Source organism: Pelodiscus sinensis, chromosome 3, assembly GCF_052426305.1.
Source record: "Pelodiscus sinensis isolate ZL-2025 chromosome 3, ASM5242630v1, whole genome shotgun sequence".
In the NCBI taxonomy this organism is placed as follows: Eukaryota; Metazoa; Chordata; order Testudines; family Trionychidae; genus Pelodiscus; species Pelodiscus sinensis.
In genome coordinates this window covers 196407477-196431574 of record NC_143054.1, presented here as the reverse complement: position 1 = coordinate 196431574, position 24098 = coordinate 196407477, and the positions used below count along the sequence as shown (strand labels likewise).

The 24098-nt window shown below is 46.8% G+C and overlaps 1 protein-coding gene across 1 annotated transcript in view; it reads right to left on the bottom strand.

The window, feature by feature from the left end:
* Positions 1 to 7914: 7914 nt before the first annotated feature.
* Positions 7915 to 24098, bottom strand: part of DTD1 (D-aminoacyl-tRNA deacylase 1) — a 103074-nt gene continuing 86890 nt past the window's right edge. The window contains exons 5-6 of the mRNA XM_075925770.2: positions 16001 to 16176; positions 7915 to 9470 (exon numbers count right to left, since the gene is read on the bottom strand). Coding sequence (XP_075781885.1) covers positions 16021 to 16176 — 156 coding nt within the window. The 3' untranslated portion in view covers positions 7915 to 9470; positions 16001 to 16020. The remainder of the gene's footprint in view (positions 9471 to 16000; positions 16177 to 24098) is intronic.

Below are 24098 nucleotides of genomic sequence, written 5' to 3'. Positions count from 1 at the left end.
GAGATTCATTCCGGTTCTTTTTTTTTTAATTGAGATTCTTTTTTGAGTTAATCGACAGCCCTAGACTAACGCTAATTTATCTACGCCGGCAGGGCCTGACGAAATTCATCCTTAGGCTCTACAGGAACTAGTGGAAGCAATTATCTTGGAGAACTAATGGAGTGCAGGTATGGTCCTCAGGGCACCTATCTTTGAAAAAGTACCACCCAGGAAAAACAGACCAGTCAGACGCATTTCAATACCGGGAAAAATCCTGGAATAAATTATTAAACAATCAATTTGTTTAATTCTCTCCGTACTGGGAGAATAACAGGGTGATACGCAAGCGCCAACATGGATTTGTCAAAAGCAAAGCATGCCAAACCAACTTCATTTCTTCTTTGACAGGGCCGCTGGCTTAGTGGATGTGGGGAGAGAAGTAGTTTTCGGTAAGGTTACTAGAGAAACATGGTCCAGATGAAATCAGACAGGCACACAACTGGTTGAAAGACCATGCTCCGAGAGTCATTACTAGTGGTTCTCTGCCAAACTAGAAGGGCGGACTTCGTGAAATGCCCAGGGCGGTTATCCTGGCTCAGGTACGCCAGTATTTTAATGACTTGGCTAGTGGAGTGGAGTGCATGCTTACCAAATCTGTGACCAATGCCCTACTTGGAGGGGTTGCAAGCCCTTTGGGGACCAGGGTGAGGATGCTACCAAATGACCTTGACAAACTGGAGAGTTGGACTGACATCAAGAAGCCGAAAATCAATAAAGACAAGTGCAAAGTACTACGCTTTGGAAAGAAAAAACAGATGCGCCGCCGCAAAATGAGGAACGACCGGCTAGTACGGCTGAAAAGGAGCCTGGAGGTCAGAGCGGGTTGCAGATCAAATATGAGCCAACCATGTGATGCAGTTGAGGAAAAAAGGACTAATATTCTTGAGCGCATTAACCGCAGTGCTGTATGCCAGGCCAAGGAGGGAATTATTCCCGCGCTGCTCTGCACTGGTAAAGCCTCAGATGGAGGATGCATCCAATTCTGGGTGTGGGAGGGGTGCAGGGTCTGGGAGGGAGTCTGGGTGCAGAAGGGGGTTCTGACCCGGGGTGAGGGGGTGGGAGGGGTGCAGGGTCTGGGAGGGAGTCTGGGTGCAGAAGGGGGTTCTGACCCGGGGTGAGGGGGTGGGAGGGGTGCAGGGTCTGGGAGGGAGTCTGGCAAGGGGGGTTCTGACCTGGAGCACAGGGTTGGGATGCCGGAGAGGGTGCAAGGTGCAGGCTCTGGCTGGCAGACACTTACCACAGCTGGCTCCCAGCTGGCAGTGCAGCAGGGCGCTCAGGACCCTGGCAGCTGGTCCATGTGTTCCTGCCCCTCTCCCAGGTTAGACATCTCTGCCAGGAGTCCCACTTGCTCCCCAGAGGCTGGTCCAATCTTCTGCACCATGGTGTCTCTTCAGCCCCTCCCACTCTTGTCTCCGAATCCCTCCCCCACGCATCTGCTTGGGAAGGGACATTGCCAGGGGCTGCTCCCGCCTCTGTAAGGGTATGTCTACACTAGCCCCCCAGTTTGAACTACCTGCTATTCCTCCTGCAATGAGGTTTAACAGGTAGTTCGATTTAGGGCTTTATTTTGAACTACCGGATCCCTGCCGCGTGTAGACGCGGACTTGTAAAATTAAAAAATGGTGACCCGCCAGGAAGATGCAAATCAAGCGCGGGATATTTAAATCCCAGGCTTGATCTGCAACTTTGAATGCCTACATTAGTCTCCCTAGTTCGAACTAGGGGGCTAGTGTAGACATACCCTAAGAGTGCTGGGGGTGGATCCATGGTGGGGCTGAAACCAAGATCCATTCCCCACATATTTACCGTGCCGGGGAAGCTAATCCCTCCCCTCTTTCACATGGTGGTTTGTGGTGGGGTCTGGCACCAATGCCGCTGTACCTAAGGAGAGCAGATGGATCGAGATCTAACACTGGGTTTGCTGTCTCAGGCACTCTCAGAGTCAGAGCCCCAATTCCACGGCAAATGCCCCTTATGTAGCCCTAACATCACAGCTCCTTGCTTCCAGTGTACCATGGACGGGTTTTCTTAGCTCCTTGCTCTCCCAGGACAGAACCCTGCTGCATTTCTACCCTAGAACGCCCGTGGATCTTACAACAAACTCACAGTGTGGGGAAAGGGGAGTGTTTCTAGCCAAATCATCTGGTTTTCATGTTGCAACAATCCCTCAGGAATCTGAATGGAACTTTAGCCTGTCTCCAAGTTTTAATTATTCTGGCCACGGTAAAATGAGAGTCTTGGGCTGGGAGGATATTGAGATTTCAGAGGTAGGACTGCAACTCTGGCACTACACTACCGGAGGGGGGCGAGGGGTGTAGGAGTTAGAAAACTTCCCGGCCAGACGACGTAGAGAGGGTCTTTCCTTCGACACGAGGCCTAGCAAGAGCAGATTTGTGATGTTCAGCCCCAGCCTGCAATGCATGGTTTCCGTGTGAGTTAAGTTTTAATACAAGCTGATTTCAAGAACGCATTCTTGTTCGGGACAGCTGTTCATTCTGTGCTGAATTGTCAGCAAGCAATTCTGTGGCTCGGTGGAGGATGGCCACTAGATGGCGAAGTGACTGCTTGCACCCCCCTAACCCAGACTTCTCTTGTTAGCTGTTGAGCTCTTAACTTCAATATCCTCCGAGCTTCGATTTACCAGAGCAGCATAATGTTGACTCGGAGTAGGTCTAATTCCAAAGGCTAATGGGTTTGAAACACGTCATCCGTTGTGCACGAAAGGCAAGAGTGCTGCGTGATGTATGATGTTGGGCATGTAGATGGATGATGTCCATTAAGGCTAGAAGTCTGATGATTTCAAAGGCATCATCAATGTTAATACACTCACAGCATTTTGTCCTGAACTCGCTCCAATATAGATGATGCCACCATCGGCCTACAGATGGCTAACGCGGTCGCACTCACATGACATACAGCTCAAGTCGAGAGTTTGGTTTACCCAGTGTTGATGAGACCCACGATATGGCAATGTTTTACTGAAACAAGTTTCCACATGACCGCCTCTTACAGCATTAAAACAGAGCTGTGGTGCTTGGTCCTTTTGCCAATGTTGGTATTGGCTCAACGCTAAGAACGTCTCGCTGAAAGACGAGGCAGCGTGGGAGGAAGAAAGGACCGACAGAGCTAATAATGTCCGAAGGGCAGCTCCCACCCAAACTGGAGAAGGCAGAGCGACAGATGTCCCTGAAGATTTCCGAAACTCTCAGCTTGTAGCTGGTTGCCGGGCGGTCACTCCGGAACATTCTTCCCAAGGGGGCAAAACCGCCTAACTTGTTTCAAGACTGAGCTTTATACGTTCACGGAGAGGCTGCCGTAACGAGACCTGCCTACAGTGGCATGTCGCTGAGTTGCGCCCGTCAGCAGCAAATCTTGCCGGTGGTTGGTGATGGGACACTTGCTGGGGAGGACTCGTTAGTACAGCAAATTCTTTCCCGTGTTGGGCTGCGGGGTCTTGCCCACATGCTCAGGGAATCACTTGTCGCCATAGTGGGAGGCAGGAAGGAATCTTCCCCAGGGTCAGACAGACAGGTGGGTCTTTGTCTTTGCCCGCAACATGGGTCGCTTGCAGGTTTACACTAGCATTAATGGTGGAGTCTCTCCCACTGGAAGTCTTTAAAGGGTGATTTGGGTCTTCAGTCACTCAGCCAGAATTGGGAGTCTAGGACAGGAGTCGGAGGGTGAGGTTCTGTGGCCTGGAATGCGCCACATGATCATGATGGTTCCTTCCGGCCTTACCCTCGAAGAGCTGGTGCGCACAAAAGTTGAATCATTTCCTTCATCTGATGTAGATTGATCTGCGTTGGTCTCAATGCACCCTGGCAGCTTCTATAACCTGCCTCCCTCTGGGCAGTGTATGGGATTCTTTGACATGGAAGGACTAGGAGATGCAGTGCAGGGAAAGGAGCAGTTTAAACACTGAATGTTCTCTCATTGGGCTAAAAGGCAGTTTCCCCTTCTTCATCCACTTTAGAAACATTCCGATTCCAAAGCGTTGAACCAGGGGTGGCCAGTCAGTCTCCTTTACACACCCGAGCCATCAGACTCCTGTCCGTCTACTTGTGCTCACTGCGTGGAAAAGAGAAAGCTGTGCAGATTAGGAGTGAGAAGATGTGAGTGAAAGGGGGGAGTGTTTTTGTATTTGAAGCCACTTCTTATTTAGAAACACTGGCTTATAATTTAGAAACACCGGCTCCGTAAACAAAGAAACAAACGGACATTTTTCTTCATGCAGCGCACAGTCAACCTGTGGAACTCCTTGCCAGAGGATATTATGAAGACCAAGACTTTAACAGGGTTCAAAAAAGAACTAGATAAATTCATGGAGCTTGGGTCTATCAATGGCTGTTAGCCAGGATGGGTAAGAATGGTGCCCCTAGCCTCAGTTTGTCTGGAAATGGATGACAGGCGAGGGATCATGTGATGATTATCTGCTGTGTTCACTCCCTCTGGGGAGTCTGGCGTTGGCCACTGTCGGCAGACAGGACATTGGGCTAGATGGACCTTTGGCCAAGGCCAGCTACCTTCTCAGCGACGCTTCTGGAGTCCAAATCTAAAGAGGATGTTTCTGGGACCAGCTCACCTTAATACCCCGTGCTACCATGTTGCAGGAGTAGGGATTAAATAATCACAACCTTTTAACAAGGGAAATGAGGCCTCTGCTGAGTAACTCTATGACCATTTCACTGTAATCTTACTTCTGCCTCGCTTCATTTCCCCCTCTTGCACGATTGATCCCTGCCCTCCCGTGGCAGCTGAGGCTGGAGGGGGCGAAGTTCACGGTCGTCTTCAGTTAAGCACCTCATAAACTTTTGGTGGCTGTAAAACCACAAACCCTATAAACACCGCTAGTAATAGGCTTCTCGCAATGAAAAACTGGTTGCTGCCTTGTAAAGACTTAGGAAATGTTTCTTCCCAGGATTCCCGAGAAAGCCCTGTAAACAGTGCCAAGTTTATGCACAAGCTAAGTAAGCCACAGTTTTAAGTCTCAGATGATGAGGGGCCTCCAAAGACAAACAAACAAACAAACAAAAAACTTAGTTTTTTAGTTGCATCCCTGCCTCTCTATCGTTCTATATGCAAATAGGAAACTTTATTGTTTCTATTTCCATTGTCCTTTCTGTTAGAATAATACACATTTTTTGTTAATGCTACGGAGCCTCTTAAATTGGACAGAGTTTAGGGCCTCGGCATATCTTCATTCGGCCCTGCCCGTAAAGTTCGTATGCAATGAACAGGGCTGCAAGAAATGCTGCGTTTTGTTCTGTTTTGCAGCTAGAAACGCCCCCGAGGGGTGAACTCACCTTAAAGCAGAACACAAACGTCCTCTACCTTTGTCAAAGTAGAGTATTTGCCAATCAGCCGTTTGGGATTTACACCAACAGTGAGGTAATTTATCAGGGGATTTTATTGACCCTCTTTCCAATCTTACTGTTAGTTGCTCAGCTGGGGAAAGCTCTCTCGGTGCCAAGTCGAAATTATGCCATGCGTCCTTTTCCCGTGTACAGGAAATCTGTCACTGCTAGTTACGGTCAGGCAAGGCTGTAATTATAGCAATACAAAAGTGTTTTGTGCATCATGCACGTGGTTTGAGACAAATAGTAATTCTATGATCTACCTTGGCAAAAAGACTGGCTTCAGACAGTCTAGTAATGGTGAGGAGTCTATACAGGTTGGACCTCCCTGGTCCGGCACCTGGCTTGTTCCAGACAAGGGAGTATGCCGGACCAGGGGAGGTCTGGGGACGGCAGGGGAAGGGAGGGGCTTCCAGCCTCCCCACTGGGCTCTTCTCTCCAGCCACCTGGATTCATCGCCCCAGCCTCCTGGCCCTCCAAGGTAGGACAGCCCCACTGGAGTTCCCAGTGGCCCTGCTGGCTTCCTTGCCCTGTCGACTGCAGGCTCTGGTGCTTTGTGGGCTCCGCTGCCCCCACCAGCCGGCACCTCTCTGAACCGTGGCAACCTCTGCCGCTGGGACTCTTTGGTCCCTCAACATCTGTGCTCCTGCCGGACCATGGATGTTGCTGGACCAGAGAGTCCCCGATCACAGAGGTTCAACATATATTCCTGCCGCGTGCTGTACAATGCTGATAATATTTGCTCTGACTGTCTCAAGTCAATTGCTACCGAGCAAATGATTGGCTATTTGAATTTGGCTCTGGACATATTTACAGAGAGCCACACACACACGCTGAACATAAATAGAACTCTAGGGCTCCGAACAAAAGTATTCAGAAAGTCAGGGCTGGCTGGAACCATGGCTGAACACACTGCAACGTTTTCAACTTTCAGAGCCTAACGTCAGGCTCTAACTACAAGTAACCAGATTTACAGAATCAGAATAGCACAGAATCAGAGACCTCGGGAGGTTACGTCCAGCCCCTGCACTGAGCCACCAAGTAAACCTAAACCTTGCTGGAGAGGTGTTTAACCCCAGAGTGCGCAAAATACGGCCAGCCCATGTATCACTTCTGTCCAGCTCATGGTGCAGCAGGGGGTTCAGGCAGCTCACCTGCTGGGCCATGTCCCCATGCCACTCCCAGAAGCTGCATCCCGGCAGAAGGGGGAGGCAGCTTTGTGCACTGCCCCCATTGGCTGGGACTGGGACATGGGAGCTGCAGGGGTGGTGCTGCAGGTGCAGGCAGTGCATGGAGACCCGCTGCCCCCCTGCCTCCCAGGGCACGCAGAAAGGTGCCAGCAGCAGCATGGAGAATGGGACAAGGCACCAGCTCCTCGGTGGGAATAGGGGAGGCATAAGCACAGGGTGCCAGATGGCACTGGGGCGGAGGAGGGAAACCATTGGGTGCCAGCTGCCGGAATGGCAGTAGGAACGGCCGGAATGACCCTTCCCAGCCTGAATCTGGCAGCCCCCCAAGTCTCGGTAGCTTCCCTCAGTACCCCATCCTAGCTCTCTGTTCCCCAGTGTGGTGTATGAACATTTCAGCAGAGACAGGACGGTCAGAAGTCTCCGACACACTGTCTAAGGTACTTCACTGGCCCCCTTCACTGGAGTATCTGAGCACCTCACATTCTGGAATGTATTTATCCTAGCAGGGCAGTGCTGCTATCACTATACAGACAGGAAGTGAGGCTAAGTGATATGCCCAAGGTCACCCAGGCAATCGGTGGCACAGCAAAATACTGACTGCAGGGCTCCTAAGCTCCAGGACAGCACCCATTCCACTGAATACTCCTTCCCCTCATTTTGATGACAGGTCAGGAGGGAAACGACACAGACATACCCCTAGAATTCTGTCTTCCTATTGTTCCATTGGTGTCCGCTTTGCATTTTAAAAGCTATTCTTTGATTTATGGTCTCCCAATTTACCTGCCCGAACGCGAACGACGTGATTTTGCCTAGGCCAAGCTTTCACGCTACCGGCCAGGATGCAAGAATGCAGACGTGGTCTGCAGCAAGCACGTGACAGAGGGGCTTCGGTAGGTACAACAGAGGGATCCCGCAGCTGTTTCTTCAAACACAGCATTAGTGTTGGAGACATTGAGGACTCTGCTACAGAGCACGTCGGATTCACTCCTCATAGCTGACTAAACACCGATCTGACACATGGACAGGACACTGTTTCCAGCCCAAAAGATGCCAAAGAGACAAGGCAAGTTAGGAGGAAAACGATCCCCTCCCTTCCAAATTAAAAACAACCACTTACACACGGAGACACAGCATAGCTTTGGCACCAGGAAAGGATATGGCGTATGCTCTGTATGATGGCCAGATTAGGGTCTGCAATCAAGCGAAACATTAAAAGCAAGATTAAATGAAACCTGTCAAGCCATGTCACCTACCGGCTGCTCTGTTTGGTGTGCCAGAATTGAGGCCAGTCAAATTTTTGTGAAATAAAAGAGCCATACATGGGGAGTTTCTGAATTCCTCCTGTTCTCAGTCACACGTTTTATTAGACGATAAACACTGAATTATAAACACAAGCAGAGAGCAGCATTTGGAAATGCTTCATGGGCAAATGAGCACTGATGGTTCTATATTCGCAGTGATGTCAGAAATGTAACAATCGGATTCCGAATGACAGTGAGGTAGCGCTACAAGACAGGGGTATAACAGTTTTCACATCATAAGCTACAGACACATCGTTCAGAGGAAATCTAAGGCTTCAGAAAGCAAACAGTTCATCTTGTAAAGGAATAATCTAGCGACACATGTAATTTAGATTCCATCCAGGCAGATAGTCAATTTGAAAAATAAATGCTTCTGTTCACAGAACACTGAAACCAATGTATGACAAACAGGCTATTTTTTATGAATTGCTGATATTTAGCTATTTTGTAGGAATATGCTCTTGCCCGAGGGTTACCCTGGTAACAACGACTCTTTCCTTAAATAAATTTTATAAATGTGCTACCACATCTAACAAAGAGGCAGACACCACAGACTTTAATTGCCCTTAGTTAAAGGGACAGGACTGAAATTTCCTTGGCGTTCACACAACGGCAGTTTTTGTAGTCTGCTACTTTTCTGCTCTTCCTGCATTCTGCCAGTTTTCAAAGGCTACCTGCCCCTGAATCAGACAGAAATGTCACCAGACACAAGAAACTGTCAGTGGACCAGCAGCTTCTACATTTTGGTGGCCTGCAGAAAGCATCTAGAAGCATCTAGACGGACGACCCTTGGAAATTTAAATGTAGAAACTTTGTCAACAGATTTTTTTTAAGGGCAAGAGGAACATGCTACTCTGTTACAAACTTATCAGGCAGATACCTGTGCTCTATGTTAATTGCATTGTTAAAGTTCATTGCAGATCCCACATTACAGCAATCCATAGCAAACACCAGCAGGAGAGAAGGTAGCATCATTTGTTTAATAAAGTATTTTCCTTTATAAAAAAAGTATGCTAAGACACACATATTTCACATAATAAATTATCAGTGTCCAGGTTTTTTTAAAAAAACACATGAAAAAGACTGTACTTCCAAACCTGGTGTTAGGCAGAGATGGTGCAATACACAGCAATATACACAGATTTATACGTTGCTATGGAAACAGGGAGCGCATGACACTGCACAAAACGGGACTAAAAATACAAGCTTGCTTTCAGACAGCTTCAAGAATGAAAATCATAATTTGAGGGGGGAAAAAACCCTGATTTATTTTTGGAAATTGATCGTGTGCTCTGTCACCATATGTTCTGTTATAATTTGTGTAAAACTCATCACCCTTCCTTCAGGAACCATGTGAAAACAAACAGGGATACACAGAAAAATGTTGGGACTAATTTTCACTACTACTACCACATTGTAACTGAAACGGGTAACGTCCCTTTGGTTGTTTTCAGTGCAGAATGATGTAGAGTCACAATTTCTTATTTTCCTGCTTTTCTTTCTTTTCCAAAGTCCTTTAAGAGTGACTCTGAGGAGAATGTAAACTGTGAATTCTTAAGGATCCAATAGAGTCTTGGTATGACAAACTGTTAAATGGAAAAAGAAAGAAGAATATCAATAGAGACATACAGGCAACGGACATGCTTCCTTCAAACCATGTACAGAAAAATAGCTTGGCTTGCAGTCACAGCATTTGAATTGATCCTGAATTATCAGTTGACACTGTGTGGTTAGGCTGACTTTCAAATGCTCTCACATAAATAGGAGTGTCTCACGACAGAGTCAAACGTTACATCTCATCCATGAACATTTTCCCGTTGCCCACTTATCTACGCCACGCCAGAGCAGTGCTCCGTTTCAAACCCAAGAAAAAAAAGTGCATGGCTAAGGAGCTAAAAGAAGTAATTCACAGGACCCCACCAAAAGGAAAAGCCCACATCCCGTGGGGAGATATGCAGATTTGTATTCGTGCAGCGTAATGGTGATGCCTAAACTGTTGAGCTATTAATAAGATGGCGCAAAAATTTACTAAGTGCTTCCCTTCTCACCAAATTTTAAAATAAAACGCTGCCAGCATGGACGGCATCTTTTGCTCTGAAGCAAAGACCATAAAATAGTAAGCTCTTAAATGCAACCCCTCCTCTCCCTCTCCTTCTGGCCTGATTTCAGCAGTGATATTTCACAGAAACCTAATTTGTTTGGATTGCAGCGGAGAGAAGACAAATAATTCTCCTATCCATAACAAAATGACTTTGGTAAACAGCACTGCATTAGATCTCATTAGAAATCCTGCACTCTCGTCTGTCAACCCCCCTGGCATAACCCGCGCATACACACTGCCATGGGTCACAGCTCCTTTTGTTTACTGAAGTGCACTAGAAGTAGTATCAGTACAGAGACAGTAATGGCCGTCTGGAAATGCAAGATTCACTGCATGTGTAATATGCCACCCGCGTATGAAAAACGAAGGGATCGTCTAGTTTAGCATAAGATGTTTTGAAGAGGGAACTGCAGGCTAGCTGGTGGTGGTAAGCCAGCAGGACGGTAACAGGCAGAGGACATGAACAGAGCTGAGGACTGGAGCGTGGGACTGTATTACTCAGCAGAGGGGCTGACACAGTTGCCGGGCACCTGGGCATGGTGGCGGCAGGGGCCTGGCTCCACCCTCCACCCTCCTGGAAGGGGCGGGGCCTTAGGTGGAAGGGGCAGGGCTGGAGATGCCTGGAGCGTGCCATGCCCCTCCCCAGGCAGCCGGGAACACAGTGCATGGTGCTCCTGCCACTATTTAACGGTCCAGGGCTCTAGCTGCCACCGCTGCTGCACTAATAGCAGCCAGGAATCCCGGGCCAGGAATCGCTAGGCTCCGGGGCACTTCCCCCTCCCCCATCGCCAGGCCTCTCAGTCAGTGATTCCAGGCTCAAGAAATATTTGGACTTAATTGTTTCTTTGGCTTCCTGCCCAAGATCTTCCCGGAACAGGCGAAAGCCTGGAGAGAGAATCCCCTCACGCAACTAGATTCCTTCTTTCACTCAGTCCAAGAGGCGCGTGACCTACCACACCGGGGAATTCATTCCTGTAGGCCCCACGGCCCAGACTGCATCACAGATCACAGCAGCTCACTAATCAACACCTGAGCCCAAATCAGAGCCCAACCTGAGGGTCACGGCTGTGGTAGGAGAGGCAGGCCAGGTCTAACTACCACTCTGGTAAAGAATGAAAAGAAGTAACACACAGATCTCAAACGCCCATTCAAGGGAAGCACTGTTTTCCTGTTAGCAAAGGGTTAAATTGCCAAAGGTGCCCCTATGGATTATTGCTTTTCAGTGGCATGCGGGCACCTACATCTCCTAGGCACATCTGAAAAGTCTACCCACATCAGTAGACGTGTCCAAAGGACAAGTGGGAAGCACTATCTTGGAGACCTGAAACATGTCAGAGATTACAAGGTACTAAGGGATGTGGCAATTAGAGAGGGCTAGATGTTGGACTAACACATCTCAAATACCACAGGAATGGGCAAAAACCATCCTGGGGGCTGGATGTGACCTGCCAAGCCTTTTAATCTGGCCCATGGCCTGCCCCTGCAGTACAGAGCTGTGCCACTCAAAGCTGCTCCCTGTGGCTCTCTGCACTGTAGGGGGCAGGAGGGAGCCGGGGCAGGAGGCTTCCTGTATTGTGCCCACCCCCGGTGAAATCTCTCAGTTCCCATTGGCAGGAAACCAGACAATAGGAGCGGAGAGATTTTGCTGGAGGCAGGAGCAGTGTAGCACAATTTCCCAGCTCCCATTGGCCAGTTTCCAGCCAACAGGAGTTGAGAGATTTTGCAGGGGGTGGGGGCGGCACGTGAAGCTTCCTCACACAGTTTAAAGAGCCACATGGAACAGCCAGTCACTGAGTGATCTGGGGCTGCTGGCAGGCAGGGAAGCCTGCTTGAGCGTGTTGCTGGGTGGGAGCTGCTTAGATAAGTGCCTCCGAGCCAGAGCCTGCCTCTGGGACCCTGCCTCCTCCCGCTACTCAACTCCTTCCCAGACCCTGCCCCCCCTCCTCTCCCCTCCCCCAGGCCAGAATCCTCTCCTGCATCCATACCCCTCTCGGACTCTGTGCCACAATCCTCTGCCCCAGGTCACAACCTTACTCCTTCACCCAAACTCCCTCTCAGACCCCCCACTACCTCCTACGCTCTGGTCCCCTACCCAAGCTCCTCTCTGCACCCAACCTCCACCCCAGACCTCACATCGGCTCCGTAGGCCACTTACTAAAAACTCGGAGTGTTCCCCATCAAAAAGTATTGCTCACCCTTGCAATGAATGAATAGAGAGAGCCATCCTCAAAAAAATACTGAAACAGCAGGAAGGGAGGGAGTCGCGAGTGGGTGACTCGTTTCTGGTGTATCTTCCACTTTTAGATTGATTCCATACCAACTTTTGGAGAGGGAATGGCTTCTGGAAATCAATGATGGTGGCCATTGCTTTTCACAGAGATGCCTCCCTACGGGGGAAAGCCAGGAGGGCAACATGTTTCAGTGCTTGTCCATGCCAAAGAGGATAAAGAATAACACTTCTAGCCAGGCCACGACAGAGCCCGAGAGTCAGAATGTACTGGAGTCCCGCGAGAATCAGATCCAGATTCAGCTAACTCTCTCTCCACTAGATCTGGATGATGACAGACATGAGTGGCTGTTGGGAGTTGAGTAGTTTCTCCCAAAGGGACTGGGTTCTACTAGCCCTAGCGACTGTCAGGATGTGGGGTTATTCTCTCAGCCCAAAGGGGTCCCAGCTTGCTTTGTTTTTACAACTAATATTTTTATGAGGGTCACAACTATGTGCATTATTTTCACTGAGGTGTATTAAAGGCCAAAGTTCACATCTCGAGCCAAACTAAGGGGCTTGATTTTCAGTTGCACCAAGGCCACTGTGCACTTCTCTGGAAGAGAAGCCTTTACATGGAAGGATGTTACTTGTGTGCCCCCCCGAAGGTCCCCCAATGGTGCCACCCTCCTGGAAGGGGCGGGGCCTTGGGTGGAAGAGGCGGGGCTACAGCAGCCAGCCCTCAGTGCTGCCTGGAGTGGTGTAAAATGGCTTGGGTGTACGTGGGACTCAAGCCCAGCTGTTTATAAAGGCAAGGCATTTTGAAAAAGAAAGCAGCAAAGAATTCTCATCGCACCAGGAAAGCCCGGGGTTGTGTCTGAAAAGAGAAGGATGAAAAAGTATAACTGATGGTGCAGCCAGATTATGTAGACAATGGATATAAATGGAGGAAGGGTTTCTGCTGGTAGAGAGAGAAAGAAAATAAATGATTATTATGATTGGTCTGGTAGATCGAGACTGATGGAACCTGGAGCGTGATAACTCACCAGCTGATCTGTGGATCCCTGGTGACAGAACAGTGACTGACTAAGCCCAGGTGGGAGCAAGATTAATTTGCTCAGTGCAGGATACTTCATTCTAATCGCAGCAAGGTCACATCAGGACAAGAGCTGCAGAAAAAGTATCTTATTCTGCTTAATGTCAGAAGATAGAGCTGACTTTGTCATAATCTCTTAAAGGAGACACATTACAACCCTGACTTCACTAGCTGGAATGGGGTGATGGCTAAGAGCAGGCATGATGATTGTTGCTAACAGAAAAGCTCCCTCATGCTTCTCGCTGGTGTGCCTTCAAGCAAGGGGGTAAGAAAACCAGAAGCAGCTTTTAGCAGTTTCATGTCCATTTGATAAAATAAGCAAGTTACGTTTCTTCCTGATCTATGCAGAACTGATGATAGCCTGGGAATGCTAACCGAATGGGAAGGTATTTTCTCATATTCAAAGGAAATTTTTGCACAAGATTTTTCATTTAATTCACTTTCTTGATCTATGTGACTTAACTTAAAACCTTTGCCCAACTGAGTTTTGCATCAGGCATTCACAGAGGTTTTCATGGCTCTTTTATGAAGCTTCTGCAACACATCTCACTGTCAGGAAACTATTTTCCAACAAAGAGATGTTAGATGAAAGGTACGTCTGAGCAGAGATGTTAACGGAGGGTGTCCAAAAAACTTTGGCCTTAGAGGTTCATATAATATCCTCTAGGCAAAACTCAGACCTCCTAACAAACAGCCTGCCCACCCACTCACCTCCACCTTTATATTCCATCCTCTTACCTCACCCCTTTACAAACCAGAATCCGGGAACGTGTGAAGATTCCCTGTTCTGTTCATTCCCTCTCGGGCACCTGACATTGGACACTGTAAGAACAGGAGACTGGGCTAGTTGGACTTTTGGTCTGACCCAGTACGGCCGTTCTTACGTTCTTAATCATCAATTCCATAGTCGTATTTCCCCACAATCCATTAATTACATTCCACCCAAACCATCAATCTTTCAAAGCCTCCCCTACCCTTGTGCCCTTCAACCTACCATGCTGCTCCTCACAAGCACATGTGCCATTTCTTCCACACAAGTGGCTTTTGTTTACGATACAGCTGGCTTTATTAGAAGCTTGGAGACACACTACAAACCAGTTTTCACTAGCTGGGACAAGGCTGGGGGAGCTAAATGGTAAATGGTATTGCTGCTAATGGAAAAGTCCTATCAAACAGTCTGGTTTGTGTGCCTTAAAGCAACAGGGTAAGAAAAAGAAAAGCTGCTTTTAGCAGTTTTATGTCCATTTGACAAAATAAGCAAGTCACATTTCTTCCTGACAGATGCAGAACTGTCAGTCGCCTGAGAACTCTACCTGAAATGGAAGTGTTCTTATCTTCAAAGGAAATTGTACATTTCATCCCTTTCCCAGACCATCAATCCTACCCCTATTCTTCTGCCTTTCAACTCACCATGTTTCTTCCACACAGGTGGCCTGAAAATTCTGGCTAAATGAGAGGTAGGGTACGTCTAGACTACATGCCTCTGTCGCCAGAGGCATGTAGATTAGGCTACCAGACATAGGAAAATGAAGCGGCGATTTAAATAATCGCCGCTTCATTTAAATTTACATGGCTGCCGCGCTGAGCCGACAAACAGCTGATCAGCTGTTTGTCGGCTCAGCGCGATAGTCTGGACGCGCGGGTGGCGACATCAAAGGTATTTGTCGACCACCCAGGTAAACCTCATCCCAGGAGGGGAAGAGAATATCTTTTACTGGAGCACCTGTTCCTGGTAAGAGACACAAGCTTTGGAGCCACACACAGCTGTTCCTCAGGGCCTGGAAAGGAATTCACGGCAAAACGCAAAGTGGAACTTACGCTACCAGCACATATTGTAAGGGACCATTTGCGCCCCTCTGCAGCCACAGGACAAAAAGAGGGGGCTAATACGTTACAGATGGTTGTAATAAGACATAAATCCAGTTCTGCTAGTCAGTCCATGATTCAGTCTAGCAGAGTCATGAGTTTCAGCTCCCAGATTCATGTCTTGAAAGCGAGTAGGGGTTTCCTTTGAGGATGAGTGCTAGCAGGTCAGAAATAGAGTTATCACTTGGGCTATGTCTAGACTACAGGGTTTTTTTTAAGGGGCCTTTTTTCAAAAAAACTTCACCTGCATCTAGACTCCCAACGCGTTCTTTCAAAATTAAATCAAAAGAACATTGTGGGTTTTTTGACCGTAAACCTAATTTTACGAGGAAGAATGCCTTTTCTCGAAAGAGCTCTTTCAAAAAAAGGCGTTTTTGACTGCAAACAGGGCTTTTTTGAAAGTGTGTATCCAGATTGCCTGGGTGCTCTCTTTTGAAAAAGCAGATCGCCTTTTCGAAAAAGCTGTGGCTGTCTAGATGATTGCTTTCGAAAAAACCTCTTTCGAAAGAGGCTTATAGTCTAGACGTACCCTTGGAGAAAAGTGTTCGGCCACACGTGATAGGGGTTTTTTGGTCTTTATTACTTTCCCTAGAGAGTTCACTTGCAAGTGCTGTGATATGCTCTGAGGAGGATGTCCAGGACACACACAAAACTACGTCCACCAAACAAGGGCATCCCTCCAGAGAAATCATCCATGATGAGGAGACCCTCTTTCATAATGAATATCCCCCCACCCCCACAAGAGCCCCACAGGCTAGTACCTGCAAACAAGGGTATCAGTAGTATGCCTTTTGGGCCTCTGCAAGGTGACCGTCAGAATATCCAGGCAAGTGACAAGGATTCGTACCTGAGACCTGCTTTGGAAGATCAAGGCTCCCTTTCAGAAGACACATCTCCCTCTGCTCCACTGCTTGCACTGGGGTCATCCTTGTTCCGAGGGGCATTCCTTTCTCTGCTCGATTCGGAGGGTACCTTGGCTCTAGTCTTCTCTTTCCTTTGCTGCTGTTTTTCAAGCTTTGTCAGCTAGTCACCAAAAGAGAGGGAAAGAAATAAGTCACAGAATGTGAATCGGGCTAACAAACAACAGAGCCAAAAGCTTCCTGAATCTGAACCTTTCTTCCCCAACTCCGATAAACCCCTTTTCCGTTGTCCTGAGGAAGGAGAAGCATTCGTTAGATGTGATTTCTGTGGATCAGAGCAGTGGATAGAAGGGCTCTCCTTCCCACACCCTTCTTTGGAGGGAGCAGTATCTGTGGAAGACATAGTACCCAGTCATTTGCTAATATGCAACACTGATTAAAAACCTGGATCAAAAGAGGAAAGCGCATTTAATTACAGAGGCCCGGAACAACAAACTAACTTAAATGCTGCAATGCTGGCTTTTAGATGGCAAGAAAAATCACAAGAACACGACTGCAACCCATAAGCCCTGGGTGGGGTGCCCTGTACAGTAGGGATGATAAATATCGAATAATTGAGTAACCTCAAGAATTCTTATCGGTTAGTCAACTATTCTATAGTCCATGGGGGCGGGGCCAGCAGCCAGTGCACTCCAGCTTCTCTCCTGAGGAGCCCCCTGCCACTCTTTGGTGCTGCCTCTGTATCAGGGGCAGCAGTGCTGGGTGCCAGGCAGGAGCTGGTCCGCGAGGGGTGCCGGTGTAAAAACCAGCTCCCCTCACGGACCGGCTGCCTGTTGCCCTGTGTTGCTACCTCTGATAAAGAGGCAGCAGCACGGGGTGGCAGCAGCCCCTGTCTAAGAGGGGTGTCTGAGCTCCTGGACCCAGTGCAACCTAGAACTGAACCAGGCTGCCTGCCCACCCGGCTCCTAATACACTTTAAATGCAGAGTCACAGCAGAGGTAGGTCCTGGACCCATTTCAAGCCAGGGCTGAGCCGGACTGCCGTCCAGCCTGCTAAAAAATTTACTGGCAAGTGGTGGCGGCTGTGGTGGTGGAAATATGTGTAGTCTATAGCATTCACCTGTAAGCTTTTGCTTATCGGTTCATCGACTGCACTACTAAGTCCCTACTATACAGCAAGTGGGAGACAGGTGCCTCAGAATGCTAGTGACAAAATTAAGAGCATGAGGCAAAAGGACAGGGCCGGGGGGTTAAGCAAACCCACCCAGTCCGGTGGTGAGGGTGGCCACCCGGGAGGTACGACACCCAGGGTCCAAGCTCCCAGCTCCAATCACTCGCTCATTGATTAGCCACAGTGGAACAGCTTCAACGGGAGAGACTGAGACTCCCCACGTCAGGCTATCCCATAGCTCAGTGGTCAGAGCCTCCTCCTGGGAGGTGGAAGATCCCTGGGCCAATCCTCTCCCTGCTTCTTGCACATCCCAGGGCGCTACGCTAACCACTGGGCCGAAAGTTTAAAAGTGGGCACTTCCACCTCCTCCTCGGAACAGGATTCGATCCAACAGGCAGCCTCCGAGCACGCCTACCAATGGAGCTCTGTGATGGAGTTAGGCAGCCCAACGCCTGTCTTTCCTGGCTCGGGAATCGCTCTGGGCTCCAGCAGGAGAAAGGTGCCTACAGGTAGGCAGCAGCGTGCGTGCCCAGAGGCAGACATTTAGGCATGAAAGGGAATTTTTACCCTGAAAACTTAAATGCCAAGTGAGTTCAGATGCCTACAGAGTCCAGTGGGATTGTGAACTGCGGTGGAGCCAGACGCCTCGTTTAGGCGGCTACATCCAAACTTCAGTGTTTAAGTCTGGGGTTTAGGTGCCTAAGTCCCTTTGCAGATCGAGGCCGAAGCTCTTAGAGAATTCCAATGGAAACCCACCAGCTCTACCGCGTTGGGTTTTAGAGGGGAAGCAGAATTTCAGAATGTGATGACTATGGGTACATCTAGACTATGTTTGTCTGCCAAAAGAAGATATGCAAATGCAGAGCAAATTTGCATATCTTCTTCCGATCGCGTTATTGGAAGAGGGTTTTTTTTTCGAAAGTGAAAGCAGTTTAGATGGGTTTTTTAAAAAAAACAACCCATTTTTCAAAAGAATCCTTCTTCCTTAAAAAAAGAGGTGTACACGGTTCTTTTGAAAAAGGGGGGTTCTTTCAAAAAAAAAAACACGTCAAAACTGCTTTCACTTTTGAAAAAACCTCCTCTAATAATACGATTAGAATATATGCAAATTAGCTCTTCATTTGCATCTCTTCTATCAACAGGTGAACGTAGTCTAGATGTACCCTAAGGCAAAGCCAGGCACTGAAGAGAGACATTTTGTGTTCTGAGACCCAGCCCAGAGGACATGGTATGGGGAGTTTTAGGTTACGTCGACACAGCAGCTCTTTTCTGGGAGACTGAAGGTATCCTGGAAAAGCTATGCTGCATCCAAGGAAAACATCCACTTTTCCAAAAAAAATTTCAGAAGAGCGAGTGCGTTCTTTCGCCATCCTTGTAAACCTGTACGAGGAATAAGGGATTCGCCAAAAGAGGTTTCCCCGAAATTTGGTGCCGTGTTGGAAAAGCCTTCTCCGAAAGAAAAGCGGAAAAAAATATGCAAATTGTGAAGCGCAATTTGCGTATCCTTTTCCAATTTTTCTTAATGGTGTGGACACAGCCTTAGTTTCATGGAGAGAAACTCTAGTACGCTCCAAGGCGAGGGAAACAGAGCACCTCATTCCTGGCACATCAAAGAGAAATCTCTGCTAACAGTGCAGAGCTAATATTCAAAAGGAAAATCACAAAGAAATCATTTTTCAATGCAGAAGTCTTCAACCCAATGTGAAAAATCGAATGAAATTGAACGCAGGTATCACTTTGGCATTTGTCTCCCATTTTTCCGAGAAGCAGCCTACCACACGTGTCAGGTATATTGCTTATCAATAGCTACCTGCTGACTAGAGACATTTCATGATTTTTGTTTATCAGTTGATTTGATTTTTGGTAATCTACTGTAATTTATCAGACTGCTTTTTCCAATTTCTTCTGGGTTAATCATGTGTTACCTGCAAATCATCGTTTCAAGGCCAGCAGGACTTTTAGGGAATGAAATCCACAGAGAAGGAATGGAGTTAGTTTAGGTGCTACTATATAGCAAGCTGAGAAACAGCTTTGTTTGCCTGTCTAATCGTTTAAGTCATTCATACCATGCAGTATATTGATAAGTCTCAAGGACAAGTGTGTAATATTTCACCATATGTATATGTATCACCTACATGTACAACATTCTAAACAGGGATGCACGATCCTACTGAAAATGCTAACCACTTAAACTATGTTTTACCGGCCCACTGCATTGTGCTGTGGACCTGGTTGGGTTAGAATACCCCCTGCCCATAGTGTGGTGGGCCCGCTGGGATGGGTGCCAGTTATCTGGTTACCAGTAAGCATCACCCGATAAGGTAACGCTTACCCATTTGTATCCCTAATTTTAAATCTCATATTATATAACAGGCGCATGATTTTCCCGACAATCCTACAGATAAAACATTCACTTGCTGTATGTGTTAAGTGACCATGGAAATTGGTACATTTGCATCCAAGGAAACTTACGGTACGTTTCCAAGGTTAAAAACAAAAACAAAAAACCATGGCAGCAACTCTCAGAGCCCAGTAAGTGACTCCGGCTCAGACTCACTGCTGTGGAAATTTTTCTGGGGAACATTGGTGACCCTAAATTAGAATGGTTCATTTAAGAACATTTATCATTTGTGGCTATTCAACTTCCCGTGAAGCACTGATGTGTGGGACACGCAGTTCGTTGGTGGGGTTATTTATGGTGCAGTAACTGGTAACCTCCAAAGCCCAAAATCAGAAACAGAGCCTCATGGAGCTCAGCCCGGCATAAACACGACTGTCCCGATGGCCAGGAGTTTACAATCTAATCTGAAAAGCAACACAAGTATGACAAATTACAGAAGGGAAGGTAAACAGAGGGTGATGGGACAGTGATGGAAATTCCACAACCTCCCTAGGCAACTTATTCCAGTGTTTAACCACCCCGACAGACAGGAAGTTTTTCCCACCTAAACCTCCATTGCTGCAGTTTAAGCCCATTGCTTCTTGTCCTAGCATCAAAGCCCAAGGAGAACAATTTTCTCCTTCCTCCTTGTTAACACCCTTTTAGATACTTGAAAACCGCTATCATGTTCCCCCTCAGTTTTCTCATTTTCAAACTAAACAAGCCCAATTCTTTCAGTCTTCCCTCATAGTTCATGGTTTCTAGACCTTTAACTATTCTTGTTGCTTTTTTCTGGACTTTCTCCGATTTTTCCACATCTTCCTTGAAATGTGTTGCCCAAAACTAGACAGTGCAGAGTGGAGCGGAAGTAGGAATAAGACCCTCCGGAAAAGGGCACCTTTTTCCGGAGGATCGGGGCCAGTGTAGACGCTCTTTTCCGGCTTTTTTAAAAGCCGGAAAAAAGCGGCGGACATTTTTATTTAAATGCCGCGGGGGATATTTAAATCCCCCGCGCATTTCCCTACTACGACTCATGAAATTTACATGCCCCTTCCGGAAAAGGGGCCAGTGTAGACGAGCCCCTCGTGTCTTGCTCACAATAGTCCTGTTAATGCATCCCAGAATCATGCCTGCTTTTTTTTGCAACAGTGTTATGCTGTTGACTCTTAAAGACGCAGCATATCCTCTCTAAACAGCCATGAAGTCGGAGCAAAATAAATCCTTGGAAAAAAACAAAGAGTCCTGCAAAACGTTTTCCAGTGGTCACAGTAAATAATATTTTGAAGGATGTGCTGACTTGTTTTCTTCAAGAAGAAAAATATGAAGCAGAGCTAGGCAGACAAATGAGAAAGACTACCTCTGAAGTTATTAAGGCTCGAGTAAAAGCACTTATGATACCAGGGTACAAAATTATTGTGATTGTGTATATTGGACAACTAAATAAACAGAGCATGCAAATTGGAAGCAGATGTGTTTGGGATCCTGCGGGTGACACACTGTCATCATATGATTTCAAAAATACCTCACTATTTGCTCTTGCAAATGTTTGTGCTGTTTATTTTGAATAACAAAAAGGTCTAGTTTTATCAGTGGAAGAAAAATATCTAACTTATGTTTATATTATAGAATCACAGAAACATAGAATACTTGGACTGGAAGGAACCTCGAGAGGTCATCGAGTCCAGTCCCCTGCCCTCATGGCAGGACCAAATACTGTCTAGACCATCCCTGATAGACATTTGTTTAACCTACTCTTAAATATCTCCACAGATGGAGATTCCACAACCTCCCTGGGCAATTCATTCCAGTGTTTGACTACCCTGACAGTTAGGAACGTTTTCCTATTGTCCAACCTGAACGTCCCTTGCTGCAGTTTAAGCCCATTGCTTCTCGTTCTATCCTCAGAGGCCAAGATGATCAAGTTTTCTCCCTCCTCATGACACCCTTTTAGATACCTGAAAACTGCTATCATGTACCCCTCAATCTTCTCATTTCTAAACTAAACAAACCTAATTCTTTCAGCCTTCCCTCATAGGTCATGTTCTCTAGACCTTTAATCATTAATCATTCTTGTTGCTCTATTATATTCTATAATATAGAATAAAACCGTTCGAATCATAGAATATAGAACTGGAAGGGACCTCCTCATCAAGTCCAGTCCCCTGCCCTCACGGCAGGACCAAGCACCATCTCCGTAGTGTCCAACATGTTAGCCACTAGCCACATGTGGCTATTTGGCTGGTTGAGTGTGGCTAGTTCACTATAGTGGCTACAGCTTCACAACTGGTTAGACACCACTGATCAAGATCATCCCTGATAGATATCTATCTAACCTGCTCTTAAATATCTCCAAAGATCGAGACTTCACTGCCTTCCTAGGCAATAGACAGACCGACAGACATATTATGTTCAAAATACATACATTTAAACTAATACCTGCAATCTTCTGTCGCTTGGCCCTCATACTAGTGGTTATCAGTTACATTTATAAACCTGACATTAACATCCAAACAGCTCTAATGCAAAAGAGCGAGGCAGACCCTTGAGGAGACAGTAGACAAACCTCAAAGTTACTCATTTTTTTCTAATCTACACGATCACTCCCTTTACTGCAACATGTAAATCACAACTGGCACCCGCCTACCTTAAATAATGGCAGAAACAATTTCTGTTCCGACTGTGTAAGTGTAACTTCCTCAACTTTTGTTTAATAGTGTGTGATAATGATGTGATTATCTGAATGAGATGAAACCCATTATTCTGTAATGGATGTTCTCCTCCTCCTCCTCTTATTCAATTGTTTAAAAAACAACAGCTGGCACCATGAATCAAACACAGTGAATTTTTTTTTCTGAGAACACTGTGAGCCAACCTAAGAAATGTAGGCCTGTACTTTCGGAACTTGGAAAGCAGCAGGGTATGCAAACTGTGGAATTTGCATGATGAATCAAGCAGAAAAGCCACAATGTTCATTCCATATTTTTATATTCTGTATTTGATGTGCAAAGGACCAGATATGCTATTAAGATAATAATCTTCAAGTGGTAGGGTAGAAAACAAAAAACAAAAAATACACAAAAGAAATTAGTAAAGGCCCATGGATATTTCGTGAAATATTTGCAAGGGTTATTTTTCATTGGTTGACACCGTTCATATTTCTAAAAAATCAAATAGCCTGCCCTCGAAGCAGAATAAGGCACTAGAGATAGCACATTAGAGCTCTAAAGGCAACTCCAGAGCCATCTCAAGAATCCAGGAGACAGTATCCAAATAAACCCTGCTCTCATAGGGTTTAGCACATTTAGTAGACCAGAAATGGGAACTCAGAGAACTGTGGAATTCAAACATGTGTCCGGGTTGCAGTGGTCTACACAGAAGTATTTCCCTCCCAAATCAAAAAGCTGTAGGAAGAAAAGGTGCTTCCCCTTTCTAGTTTGCTAAATTAGCCTACAAGTTATAGCATACATGGGATGTAGTATCTATTACTTACTAAGACATTAATAAATGGATTGTTACTTTCCACAAAGCTATAAAGAACTGTGAATTGCATGTGCCGAGACAACTCTGTTCTTATATGCCCCCCAACAATCCATGGGTTAGAGTTCAGATACTTGGGATGCGATGGAATAGATTCTCCTAATACAAGGTTTATTTTGTCCTTAGCTTTTCATCTCCTTGCTTTTAAGTGCTTGGGCTTGTTAAAATGATCTGATAAGCAAGTACAATGTTTAAAAAAAAGTTAAGGTAGTGCCGTTTTTTGGCTTTGGATAGAACAGAATCTGAATTGTAAACATGCTGGTCCAACAAATCACGTCTTGCAAGCTTTCATGAAGATCACAGTGTCCTTTGAGCTAGTTTTAAAAACAAGCGTAGGATATTTTATTGTTAACATCACATTGTGTTCGTTGATTTATTATTGTTGAGAGACTCCATGTGTGCAAACGCTGTAGTCAGTGAAGAGTGTTTCCATATTTTCCGAGGTCTGCTGAGGTCACAGACCACATATCTTATTAAATGAGCATGGGCTGCAAGAGGAGCAATTAAGCCTTAAAACTAATTAGGAAACTATAATTTTCAAATGCAGACCCTGCAAGCTCTGTCCATCCAATCTACTGATGCAGTGTCCTGGGGCTCGTTTGTGTTATCTTTCTGGTCCTCAGTCAGAGAGGAGGAGGGGGTACATCACAGAGAACCAATCCGTCATTAAGAAATAATCCTACAATTTAGTGATCCTGCATTCCCTCCCCTCCCGCCCATGCTGCTGAATCAGGAACCGATGGTTACTTGTTTAAAGAACAGCTTCAGTTTTGGTTCAGCTGCTGACTTCCTGGAGCATGGCAGGAGTCAAAAATGTCTTGTCTCACACTCACAGCCCATGGGCCATCTGCGGCTGGAGCCGTTCCATAATCCAGCCTGTGCACGGCTGCTGGCATGCAAGATCCTGCAGCCCTCGGGGGGGATGTCCCTACCCTTCCCCCAAGTCCAGCCCCTGCTCCGCCCCCACTCCACCCTCCTTCCCTCCCCCCCCCCCCCCG